The sequence below is a fragment of the Miniopterus schreibersii genome, assembly GCF_964146895.1.
Source record: "Miniopterus schreibersii genome assembly, chromosome: 16".
In the NCBI taxonomy this organism is placed as follows: Eukaryota; Metazoa; Chordata; class Mammalia; order Chiroptera; family Miniopteridae; genus Miniopterus; species Miniopterus schreibersii.
The window spans coordinates 29,523,247-29,536,639 of NC_138116.1; the positions used below are offsets into that span (position 1 = coordinate 29,523,247).

Consider the following 13,393-nt stretch of genomic DNA (forward strand, 5'->3'; position numbering starts at 1 on the left):
GACAAGTATGCTGACTATTTGAGCTTCAGTTTCCTACTCAAAATGTGGTCCAGCAGTACCAGCATTACCTGGGAGCTTGTAAGAAATGCAGAATCCCAGACCCCACCTCAGATCTACTAAATCATGCTTTGTATTTTAATAAGATCCCCAGGTGATTCAGAAGCACTGATATTTAAAAGAAAGAAAGAAAGAAAAAAGCTATTCTTTCCTAATCAAGGAATAAAGGCTTTTCTTTCTTTTTTTCTTTTAAAGGAAGGGAGGAAGGCAGAAAAAGACTTTGTTTTCTTGAATCTAATTTTAAACCTCTTAGGAAAATTTCAAAATAATCAAGCTTTCCATACATCTTGTGAATATATGTGAACTTGTTTAAAAACTACAGTTATATTTACATTTTTGGAAATTTTCCTTCATGGCCATGAAACATGTTGCATCTTCCTCTTCGCTTCTGGGGGCTTCAGGTTATTCATGGCCTTAGCTTCTTCTTTAGATGTAGCCCACTACCTTTGGGGCAGGTCTCCAGGCTCCCTACCATGTGGCTTTGAGGCAGGGCCTTCAAGGGCTAACCGCCTGGGCTAGTTAAGTGGCATCCAGTGAGTCACCAAGCCCCTCCCAATCTCACCTTCCAAATATTCCAGTTGGTTCCTCCTCTCTAGCCCTTTGTAGCTGCCTTGGCTCAGATCTCCCCTGCCTGTTGTTTCTCACCTGGAGAATGGCCTTCACACCTCCCATCCCCAACTCATCTCCCAGATTCCAGCTGTCTCAGATCAGATCATGTCTCTCTCCCACCCAAACTCTGTCGGTGACTTCAGATTGCCCAGAGGACAAGGTCCGAACTTCCCAGTTCACAATTGGCCCAGTGGCTTTGCCAGCCTCATATACCTGTGCTGTAGCCACAGGCTTAGCCTCAGTCCCACCCTCTGGGTATTTGCCTATGCAGGACCCTGCACAGGGTTGCCTCCCCTGCTTCCTCCCCTGGTGCAGCTGGTCATCCTTTCAGATCTCAGCGCCATCATCCTCTGCCTCCCAAGCTCTCCCCACCTGTCCTCTACCCATCTCTCTGTTAAAGCCCTGGGTGGTATTTTGGGTCACGCGCCTTCTTATTTATTTATTTATTTATTCTCACTCAAGGATATTTTTTTTCCATTGCTTTTTCAGAGAGAGAGAGAGAGAGAGAGAAACATCGATGTGAGAGAGACACATCGATTGTTTGCCTCCCGCACACACCCCGACCGGGGCCAGGGGTGAGCCTGCAACTGAGGTATGGCACTTGGCTGGAATTGAACCTGGGACCCTTCAGTCCAAGGGCAATTCTCTAACCACTGAGCAAAACCGGGTAGGGCAGAGTCACAAAGACTTCTTCACTGGCAGTCTCAATAAAGATGTGTGGAGAGATGTGTGGGCTGCTGGAGGTACAGTCCTCACCAGATTCCTGTGAACTGAGAAGCCAGAGGAGGCTGAACACAGCTATGTCCAAGGAGACGGCCATACTAGGCTTTGGGCCCCTCAGACTATGGGTGCTGAGAACAGGTGCCCTGAGGACCCCTGACTGGGAGAAAAGACTTGGTGGGTCTCTGGTGCCGAAGAGAAAGCTCAAGAGAGGGTGCTGGGGCAGAAATGCCTCCTCTCCGTGAGGAGCTCTCCACCAGGGCACATTTGGGTGGAGGCTGCCTGACCATCTGCTGGTGACATTCCTCAGGGAATTCCTGCAGCAGGCGGAGGCTGGATGAGGCCCCTTCAAACTTGGAGATTCTGTGATTCTAGAGTTGGGCAAACAAGACTCACACACGTGGAATCTGTAATTATCGAGAGATGCCAGGCAGCATATAATTCTGCCTTAAGTGGCACTGAATGCGTGCAGCAGGAATCCTCCAGGGGGAAGTGGGGGAGGTGCAGGCGGAGGGAAACCGCAGAGCAGAGGGTCTGAGAGCCCCTTATGGGGGCCAGACTGGAAGGAGGAGGAAGGGAGGACATCTCTACTGGGAGATGACTAAGGAAACAAAGGCAGAGAAGTAGAAATGAATTAGCATTTTTTCCTAGTTCCCATAAACATCCCTTTGACCTCTAGCTTCCAGCTCCTGACCCAGCTGCTTTGCTAGCAGCAGCAGCAGCATTGCAACAACAATTACCACTTACAGAGCACCCAAAACATGTCAAGCCCTGTACTATTTATGGATAATATTTCAGCCTCACCACAGTTGTAACAGGTAGGTGGTAAAATCTCCATAAGTAAACAGAGAGGTTAAGGAAGTTGCAAAAGGTCACACACAGGTGTTAAGTAGCAGTGTCTTGCTTTGCTGGAGGCAAAGGCAGCTCCTTTCCTTCCAAACTCATGGGGCTGTCACCTACAGATAGACTTCCAGACATCTTTGTTCCCAGGCCCCAGGCCTGCCAGGTGTAGCAGGGTGTTGGATCTTGGCCTGACTTGGCTTTTTCCAAGATGCTGAGATTTACATTCCCACCTGCCATTGAGGAGCTGAGGCCTCTGGCTCCCTCTGATCTGGGGAAGGCAATGCCCCCTTAAGGTGGCCTGGCTCCTAGCCCAGCCTGGTGGTAAGGGTTGTGATGAGTGCATGGAATTGAGTGGGCCCGGGTTGCCTGGGGATCACGTCCAGAAGGCTCCCTGTTCTTGGCCAGATACTCTCTGGTCCCTTAGGTTTCAGACACCCATTTGCAGGCCTGCTGCAGTAGCTGGAATGTAATTTGTCGCTTGTTTAAGGGCCAGGCCTGACAGGGGCCAGACAGGGCTGGGTGTTGGACAAGACTGGTGATGAAGTCTTGATGCAATTTGCAGGCATCTGAAGAACTTGGGAGACAGATTGAAATGTCAGTTCTGCTCATAAGGGCTGTCTTCCCACACCTCTAGCCAGTGACAAGAGGGGAGCTGGGGGCCAGGCAGGGGGAAGACAGGAGCAGAAGGAGATGAGAACAATTCCCGTAGGGTCAGTTCAAGGAAGGAAATAGAGCCACTCTGAGGGGACTCTTTCCTGAATGGGATGTGGGAAGATTCAGGTTGCCCTCTGCCAACCCCAGACCATTAGCCTGACTGCCCTGTCTGTCCCCATGGAAGCTGCCAGCTGGGTCTCCGGAACATGCCTTAATGGTGTGACTTGCCCGGCTGGGCGTGGCTCAGCGGTTGAGCGTGGACCTGGGATCCAAGCAATCGGGGTTCGATTCCCGGTCAGGGCACATGCCCGGTTGCGGGCTCGATCAATGACTCTCATCATTGATGTTTCTATCTCTCTATCTCCCTCTCCTTTCCTCTCTCTGAGATCAATAAGGATATATTTAAAAAAAAAAATGGTGTGACTCACAGGCGGGACGGTGCCACAAGTCTTTGCACATGATTGCTCTAGTACAACCCCGCACAGGTAGATCAGCTCGAGGATGACTTGTGTGTGAGCCCCACTCCTAGCACCTGAGCCCCACACCTTCTAGAGGTGACCACAGTCCCTGCTCCATTACACTCTCCTGGTCACCAACACACACGTGTACTCTGATACAGGCCCACTTGCATGCACACAGCTCCCTCGAACACATGTCCTGGCAACAGTGTGTCCTCACAGATGTGCCTTCCCTCATAGTCACGTGTGCTTCATGCCAATAGTAGTATAATCACGTTTTCCCCAAGAGACCATTTGTAGTTTTCAGAGCTCTTTCACACCCATTATCCTTTCAGATCTCACAAAATCTCAATAAGGGAAGCAGGAGGCTGTGTTTACTTCAACTCTGCAGACAAGGGAAACTTGTAATCAGAGAAGTTGAGAGCTCCTCCTTGGGTCACACAGTAATTCCAAGGCAAAGCCAGGACTCCAGGCCGGTACTCCTGATTCCTGGTCCAGGGCTTTGTCTTCATGCACAGCAACCCAGCCCCCTCCCACCAACTGGGAGAAATCCACATGGGTGTCCTACAGGAGCAGGAAGGGCTGGGCTGGGAAAAGGGGTCAGAGGTGGAGCACCCCAACTGTTACCACCTGAACTCCCTCTTTAGATTTGCCACCCCCAGGCCAATCTCCTGGTCCAGGGAAAGGACTGGGGCTCTTAAGTCCTGGGATCAAATCCAAGCTCCATCACTGACAAGTTGAAAGGTCCTTGGGCAAGTCACATGACTTCTCTGAACCCCAGTTTCATCTGTTAAATAGGATAATCCTATCCACTTCATAGGGTTGTAAGGACTAAGTTAGATCCTGTCTGTAAGGGGCTCAGCATGGAGTGGGCACAGCATTAACAGTCCTCTTTCGCTTTCTTGAGAAGACCGGGGCCCTACTCTGGTAAAACTGTGGCATTTTCCATGATGATAGCTGGCTGTGGACCCACCCCACCCTCTCCCTGGCCCAGGTTCTGCAGCTGCTAGGAAGCAGGAAACAAGGTCAAGGGCCTGAGGTACCACTGCCCAGTCTGGCCCATGAGGGAGCTTTATGAACCAAGAAAAGGAGCCACCCTCAGAGTGTCTGGCTGGGAGGGGCCTTCTGCATCTATTTCAATCTCCTTTTACAGAGAGGGAAACTGAGGCCCAGAGAAGGCCAGGGGCTTAGCCCAGTCACCAAGAGGTGGGCTGCAGAGCCAGGACTGGAACTTTAGTCCTACATGACAGCCTCTCTGCTCTGTGTGAACTGATGGTCTTTCACAGATCCTTATGTGGTAGGGCCTGCTTTAGGGATGGGGACAGGGGCCTAAATCCATGGGGCTAGAGCTGCCTGTACCCCTGTGGCCCCCCTCAGATGTGCCTTCCAGGAACCAGAAAGGAGGAGGTTGCCAGAAATCTCACCTCACTGACCCACCACCGTATTCCTGGTGTCCACACTGGGATTGGTCTTGATCTGTCCCAGAAGGACAGGGTGCTTTGGCTATTAAACTGGCAGCTGGCCTGACATGGGAGAAGTATGTTCCAATGGAGCCACCTGGGGCACTAGGGCAGGGACAGTGGGCAGCTGTGCCCAGGCTCCAGATGGTACAGGGAGCAGCCAAGCCAGTATGGAGGCTGGCAGTGGGAAGGCTCTTGAAATGCCAAGCACAGTCAGAAGCATGTTCCAGGCCCAGAAAGGCCTGGAGCCCTCAGGGGAGGCTGGCTGCTTGGAGAGGGGATGGGACCTGTATGGGCTTGTGCCCACCCATCATAAAGGGGCTTCTCTGGACCTCTCAAGAAAGATCCTAGCCCTGTGCCTGAACCCCACTGAAACAGGCAAGACTTCTCTGACCTGGCCTCCTCGCTGTGGGTGGCTCAGACCCTCATCCTCAGCAAGCACAAATAGCTACATCCCTGAAGGGAGGTGGGGGCAGGGGATGAAGCAGGTTATAAGAGGCTGTGGTCCGAAGCTGGGCTGTTAGGGATTCTGGAACCCCTGAGGCTGTTTCTCATGGAAAGGAAATTGAAAAGGTCTTGCCTAGGGCCCCAGACTTTAGCCAAGGCTGCAGTCTCATGGCAGAGGCTCAGCATGATGTCGGGCTGACCAGCACAGGGGTGTGATGTGTGGATCCTTAAGATGCTCCTCTCCTTCCATGATTCCTCCCATCCCCTTGCCCAGATTCTATCCCTCCTGCTTATCCTGAGCCATGAGCCTTTCCCCAAGTCCTTGGCCGGAATTGAACCTGGGACCCTTCAGTCCTTGGGCCACTCAGTGCTCTAACCACTGAGACAAACTGGCTAGGGCCTGAAGGAACAACTTTAAATCCTGCTTTAGCCAGGCTGATTCTGTCCCTTCCCTTCCTGTCCCTCCCTGCCCTGGCCTCAGACTCTGTGTCTGGCCATTAAGGCCCACAAGGTCCCCAAAGACTCTGCCCCATGGTGGTGAGGTGGAGGGTGGGGCCAGCATTTGCCTGCCACATTTCCTGACACAATCCAGGGTTGTGGCAGGTCTTCCTCTCAAGGTTGCTTGGTAACGGCTTTTGCATTCTGATGAAAAAAACGTGGCAGCAACAGACAACAGACACAGGGCCTACATGAGGAGGTGGGCTTCTAGGGTGGGGCTTGTGCCTGGGCCAGGGCTGGGGCAGGCAGAGCCAACATCTTACCTTGCCCCTTTGTGGAGAGTACCAGGACTGAGGCCAGCCTGGCTCAGTGGGCCTCAGTGGGGATGGTAGGCTTGAGGGGCAGGTGGAGCCACCCTAGGCCTGCAGGGGGACACCCAGCCTGGCATCTGCCCCCTTCTACCACTTTCCCCACCACTGCAGCTGGTGCTTTCCACCTGGTGAGCCACAGCCGGTGCCACCTCTCATTAGGTGATGATTTTACATTAATTACCTTAATTAAGCGGCACTGAGTGCTAATGGCTTGAGGGGGGGTGGCTCTTCCTAATTACCCTCCCAGTCAGCCCAGAATGAGGGGCACAGGGCTTGGTAGAGCAGGAGCAAACAGTTATAGAAAGAAGGGAAGGGGCCCACCAGTGGTGGGAGAGGGTCTCTCCTCCACAGGGCCTGGCTCAGAGGCCTGGACCTGACATCTCCAGGGGGAGGGCTGGGGGTGCTACCCCAGGACAGGTATAGCTGGCTCTAGGCCCGGGTCCAGGGACTTTGGAGTGGGTAGGGGAGCTGGCTGGGAGTGGGGAACAGATAGTGCTGCCCCGTTTCCTGGACTACTCTTCTGCCCCCTTCCCTGTGCTCCTCAGTTGCCTTACTGATTTGTCAACTGTCACCTCATTCCTTCCTTCCTGCATTAGTTGTCCATTCATTCGGTTAGTCCATGGAGAACCCATTCTGGGCCCCTTACTCCAAGGCACTACTCAAGGCACTCACGGCCTAGCTGGGGAGATGGACAGCTATAAACAGATTGATAGAAGGCAGAGTACTAAGACCTAGGATGGGGGATGCCCTAGGCTTTGGGGATCAGGAGAGAATTTCCATAGAAAGTTATGCCAGGGCTGAGTCTGAACAGAGGGGATATTAGGATGGCTCTCCCAGGCAGAGGGGCCAGCATGTACAACTGGGGCTCGGCCCATTCAGTTAGCTGCCAAGCTGTTTAGTGCCAAGGGGGAGTAGAAAACAATGGTAGAAGTGGTTCAAGATGGGCCCAAAGGGACTGGCCATGATTCAGAGGCCCCTGGGAAGTGTGGGGGTAGGTCGGTTTCATTTGAGAAAACTGCAGTGTGGGTGTAGGAGGGATAGTAAGGGCAAGCGTGAGTGGGGTGACCAGTGAGGCGGTCACTACATCATCTGGGGGAGGGATGTTGGAGGCTGGAGCATGTAGTGGTTGTGGGGATGGAGAGGAGATGCAGGCATACCTGAGTTTTGGGGAGTGTCATGTTGATAGAACTTAGGTGTGAGTTGAAGGGACTGGGGGAAGAGGGAGAGGGAAGGGCCAAGTTGACCTCACCTGTTCCAGGGACGCCATCCACATTGCACTGTGATGGCCCTACTCCAGGTTTCTGACTAGGGGTCAGTCTCTAAGGACAGGAGTGGGGTGGCAAGCAGGCTCAAAGAACAAAAACGAAGAGCTGGATTTGGGGCATGTGGAGGTCGAGGAGCCTGTGGCACATTCGTGAGGACATGCAGGCTCAGGTTTTGGGATTAAGAGAGATAAGGTGGCCCAGGGAAGTGGGGGTAGGAGGCTGGGGCTGTAGGTCTGACCCCCTCACCAGCTGGTCATCTCTCTGATGGTGCAGCCATGTCTGTCTTCCCCACTTTGCATCCCAGGAGCCAGCATAGGACCTGACCCAGAGGAGCAGTTCAAGGAGTATTTATTTTTTGGAGAGAGTGGAAGGGAGAGAGAGAGAGAGAGAGAGAGAGAGAGAGAGAGAAACATCGATGTGAGAGAGACACATCGATTGGTTGCCTCCCACATGCACCCCGACCTGGGCCAGGGATTGAGCCTGCAGCAGGAGTACATGCGCTTGGCTGGAATCAAACCCAGGACCCTCCAGTCTGCGGGTGGATGCTCTAAACACTGAGCCAAACTGGCCAGGGCTGCTTAGGGAGTATTTGCTGAAGTAATGAGTGAATGAATAAATGAGTGAATGGCCAAGCAGCCCTGTGTTCTCTCTACTCAGTTACATAGATTCAGACACCCAATCCCCTGTCCAATGAAGCAGGTGGCCCTTCCTCAGGTTCTCCTGAGCCCCTGATCAAACGCTGGGGGAAGGGGACAGGCACCCTGCAGCCTCTCTCAGCCTAGGACATCGCTGAGGGAGAGCAGTAGCCTCTTTGCTCACTGGCTCAGAATCCAACCATGTTTTAGGCCCATCGCTTAGCCTTGGCCTGAACCCCCCACTCCAACTGATGTTCTTAGCATTCCCACTTCCCCCCATAGCAGTACCTTTCTGGAAAGATAACACACTAGCCCCAGCTTTGCCCCTACCACATCCAGGTCACTCACCTTAATTTCCACACCGTAGCCAGGGTAGACAGAGATGTAGTAGAAACAGTCCAGGCCGACGTCATGGGGTGAACTGGGGGCCACTGGGGAGTCCAGAGAGCCCTCTGGGCCTGAGAAATTCCAGCTACAAGGGCCTGAGAGGCAGGAGGAGACACAAGGCTAAGCCCAGCCCTGAAGAAGTGGGTCCAACTAAGGCTGGCCTGTGTGTGTGTGTGCGCATGTGTGTGTGTGTGTGTGTACATGTGTGTGTTTGTGTGTGTGTGTGCGCGTGAAGCCCACCTCTTGAGAGGTCTATTCCCTTGTCGAAAGAAGGGAACCACCTTCTCTTGAGCACCTACTGTTTACAATCTTATCTCAGTTCTCACAATGGCTCAATGAGGTAGGTATTCTTATCGCCATTTTACAAATGAGGCTTAAAAGGCTTAAATAAAGTTCCAAGGGTCTGGTGTAGTTGCTTCCAATCAGGATTTGAACCCAGGTCTATCTGGTTCCAATCCGCATGCCTCCTGCATTCTGGCCCTTGGTATCGGAGGGCAAGGCAAACTGGCACAGTGATGGAGAGAGGAATTTAGGGCCCCACAGCTCCCCCATCTCCAGATCTGCAAGCCAGCAAGTAGCTGACCTGGTGGCTGGACTGTGGTGATAGTGGTGGTGATGATGGTGGTGGTGGTGGCCTCCTCATCGTCCCCTGAAGCCGTGGAGGTGGCGATGGTCCCCTCGATCCCAAGCCCTGTGGTCCGGGACATGACCTCTGGAGCCCATGGCCTGCCCATGTCTCCAGGACCCTCTTGGGTTGGAGTCCATGCTCGGCTAGGGGGTGTAGTAACGGGCCTCTCCCCTGGGCCTGTGGTGGGCACTGCCATGCTGGGCCCTGGAGGCAGGGCAGCTGTGATATGAAGCATGGGGGGCTCTGGCTCCAGGCTCCAGGGTCCTTCCCTGGACTGGGGCTGAGTGGGTGCTGCGGCTATGGCTGGAGTAGGGCTGGTGAAGGCCGGGCGGCTGTCCTGGTTGGCTAGGCGGGGAAGGGGGCTTGGGGTGTGTGGCGTAGGTGGGTCAGGCTGAAAAGGCAGTGCCGGCCTCAGCTCCTCGCCTGTCTCCAGCCCCTCCTGTAGGAACTCCTCGAGCAGTGGGTGGTGGTTGAGCAGCTTCAGGGTGGGAGCGGTTGTGATGAAGTGGATGCCTCGTTCTGGCTGCTCAGGTGTGGGGGCTGCTGTCCACTCCCCGTCTGTCTCCTTGATGCCTGGGGCCTGACCTTCCCCCATGGTTGGGGTCTCTGAGGAGAGCCCTGAAATGACAATGATCATCAGAGGTTCTTCCAGCGCCCCATGGAGAGCAGCATCATACCCTGTCTAAGCAAGAGGAGATTCGTTTCTCTTTGGACAGAGAGCCTTGGGGAGTATGCTCCCCACTGAGAATCATGGAACTACAGAATTTTAGAGCTGGAAATGAGATGATATCACATACTCCAAGGATGGCACATGAGCTATCCTTTCCCCTTCAGCACCAGAAATGGACATTACTTTCAATTATTGCACTATTTCCTGTTTTCAGGTTTGGCCTCAGAATCCTTCTCAACACAGCACTCCAGGCAGCCATGCTTAATGCCTCAGACGGACGACAAATAAATATTTGCCATAAAAATGTAGCTCAAAGGCCTGATTTGGCTGATGAGGAAACAGGCCAAAGAAAGGAAGTGACTTGTTCAAAGCCATGTGACCAGTCAGTTGACCTGAGATGATACCCTTAGCAAGAGTGCCATTTCTGACCACAGTGACTGTTCCGTCTGAAATAATAGTTATTTTTTGTTCTCAGTGAAACTGCTGGTCATTAGCCTCAGGAAATGCTTCATATATTTGGGATTTTATTTTAGATTCCCTCATGTGTACATGACATCTTTGTTAGGGTTCCATTATGTCTCATTGTCCCATTTCTCTCACTTCTCAGTCACTTCTCTCTCTCTCTCTCTCTCTCTCTGGTCCTAGGACAGTAATGTAAACAGAGTGGGAAGAGCCAAACTCGAGTATGGCAGATGTGGCTTTAAATCCCAAATACATCACTATGGGGCTGTGTGACCTTGGGCAAATAACCTAAACTCTCTGAACCTTAGTTTTCTCATCTGTATAATGGGGTTTCTTTTTAGGATTAACTGAGATACTATTACTTCCCTTCGCTATTTGATACGTCTCTCTGAATTCCCTTTATCTTTCCTGTGACACTAGCCAGGGCCCATCTAGGGCAGGGTCTAAAGCAGGGAAGGAATGGTCATCTGGTATGCTACCCCCACTCCCCCATCCATGGCAGACATCGTTAATCGATTTTGGTAATTTCTTGCTGAGGCCACGTGGGACTTCAGAATCCTTCTCGGAACAGTTTTCCAGGCAGCCACTACCAATGGATTAGATAGACTATGAAAGATGAAACTTATTTGCTATTGCTGGTCTGAGGTTGTTCTGCTATTGATTGTATTGATTTATTCAACCACATAGCTGGAGAGATGATACATATTCTGCTTGTGGCCCACTAGGCTCCCCAGATCGTTAACTACAGTACTAGGAAAAGGTCAATGGATGTTGCCTCCAGATTCAGTTCCTCTAGAATTTTGCCAGCTCTGAGGTGGCTGGGAGGCTATTTTGATTCTAACATCTCTCAAAATGGCTGCATGAAGACTTGAAGGGAAACAGCCAGGGCGAGATAGCTTGCAAGGAGAAGGTCGGCTCCTCTGCATGCCTGGTGGTGGGTGTCATTCCACAGGCTCACACCCACCCCATGGATTGGCAGGCTTGAGGAAGTGGCAGATGGCCTGCATTCTGTTCAGGAGACTATGGCAGCTCTGATGTGTCAGACAGATGGGAGGAGGGAGGAAACTGGGGCGAGGAAGGTGGGTACAGGTCAGAGGGCTCTCCATTCCACGGGGTTAGAGGGGATTTGGTGCCTCAAAGCCCTGAGAAACCAGGACCAACGCCTATCTCCTGAGGTGCCCACTGAAGCAGTCCATCTGTGCCTTAGCCTTCTGTGCCAGACACTGACAGCACAGTGCCCAAACTAGATGTCCAGCCAGGCCCAGACCCCCTGGAGCAGATGGTCGCCAGTGCCCTGTGTCTATCATCTGAGTCAGTGACGGAAGGTCCAGGCGGTACCATGCCGGGACAGGGCTACGGTTTTTATCCACCCCCCAGATGTCACATGGTCTTTGCCAGGTGAGCTGAGACTGATCTTAGCATGGCAGAAGGAAGAGGAGCCTTTCTCACTAGCCCCTGGGGCTCCAGTGTCCTCTTCCAGGGTTGCCCAATAAGACACATGGCCTGTGGCTCCCAGGACAGGTACCTGTGGGATCCTTCATTGGGAGAGGGAGTGCAAAGGGGTCCTCTTTCTCAGGAAGGGACCATAGTGGGCACAGGTCCTCCTGACAGCTGCCAGGTGGGTGCTGGGCAACGGAGCAGAGCTAATGGGCACCTCTCGTCACTGTCGATTGCACTGATTGTGTTATCTGGGGGGACTGAGCACTTGGTTAAATGGGATCGAGATAGCATATCAAAGAGCAAATTGATTCTGCAATCAGCTGCCACTTGGTCTCTGAGGGTGCCACCCACTGTCAGATATGTAAGATAATCTCAGGGAGACAAGCCAGTTCTGGGTAGAGGGCATCTTCAGACACCCTGGTTAACTCTGATGGAAGCCTGAGGCCCTGTGACACTCCCTACCCCCCTTCTCTCTGTCTGGGCTAGACTGAGTTCAAAGGTATAGAGACTGACAGGGGGAGAGTGTGTGACGCAGGGGACAGCAGAAGGAGATATCAGGGACTCAGATGTCCAGTCTCATCAGGCACCTATTGTGTGCCATACACTGAGTCGGGCGGTTCCCACATCTTGTATTATTTCATTGACCAAACGACACTGAAATGAGAATCTTATTCCTGCATTACAAGCAAAGAACCTGAAGCCTAGAGAGGTGAGGCAAGTGGCACAGTGGTGGAGCTGGGATCCGAACTGTGCAGATCTGGCTCCAAAGCTCTAGTCTTTCCACACCAGCCTGCCTCACAGGAGAAGAGACTGCAGCTACCCAGCAGAGAACATCCTAGCCAGTGGAGGAAACTAAGGCCTAGAGAGAGGAACGGACTTGTCCAAGGTCTCATGCAAGTTAGAAGTGGAGCTGGGGTCATAGTCTCTGGCATCTGGGACCTGAGTTGAGCCTCAGCAGAGCTGGACTGGAACCCAGGGAGCACCCACCCCACGCCCGAAGCACAGTTGAGTCTGAGACCCAAACCAGAGACCCAACGACACTGCTCCACAGGCAGGGACAGAGTCACACATACCCAGGTTCATTCAAATGTCAGCTCTGCCACTTAAAAATCATGTGAGCCTGGGCAAGTTTATATGTCATTGGTTGTAAAATGGGCACTTTGGAGAGGTTTTATGAGAATCTGAATGCTCTAAAAAGCAGTTTCTCAAGGGGCACTGAGAGAGAGGCTGTACTGTACTATGAGGCTGGGCAGCCCCCTGCCAGGGTAACACTGAGAGGCAGGCCTCTAGGGTGAGGAGGTTGCTGGCCAGGGCGAGGCCTCTCTTCTCTGGGGGACCATTTTCCTTGTGCAGCTGAGATGTGGAGGACAGTACTGTACCACCCCTGCGAAACGCAGCCACCTTCAAGGCCTGCATGTCTGTGGGGGACAGGGTCTTGGCTTACAGCAAGATAGTCCCCATGATGATCCCTAACTGCCCAGTCACCTAGTGCCTGAACACAGTGCACTCCCTTCCCATTCCCACCCCCCTCCGCCAACCCAGGGCTGCAGCATCCAAGAGGGCTGGGTCTGGGAAACACCACTCCCCCCTCTCCATCTTCTCGGGAGAGGAGGCCTGAGCTTCCTCGCAGCCCCCAGCCCTGGAGTGGCCCTGCAGCCGCTCGGGCCCTCCCCCTGCATTAGCTCTTAAGCTATGCAAATAGACATCGGAGGGAGCCCTGTTTAAAGTATTTAGATGAAATGAAAAAAGGCTTTCATCGGCACTAATGAGCCATTCAGGATGCTTCCCCCGTGGATTCGCTCCCTCTCCTGCCTCCTGGCCCGTGCCACCCCCCTCTTGCCCCTCTTGG

General features: G+C 52.9%; 1 protein-coding gene across 4 annotated transcripts in view; it reads right to left on the minus strand.

Annotated features, from left to right (window-relative positions):
* The window catches only part of SEZ6 (seizure related 6 homolog), a gene marked incomplete at its 5' end in the record, with an annotated part of 45,527 nt that overhangs the window by 13,875 nt on the left and 18,259 nt on the right, over nt 1-13,393 (minus strand). For all 4 annotated transcript variants that reach the window (XM_081162209.1, XM_081162208.1, XM_081162207.1 and 1 more), the window contains 2 exons: nt 8,306-8,439; nt 8,928-9,590. In XM_081162209.1, coding sequence (XP_081018335.1) covers nt 8,306-8,439; nt 8,928-9,590 — 797 coding nt within the window. The remainder of the gene's footprint in view (nt 1-8,305; nt 8,440-8,927; nt 9,591-13,393) is intronic.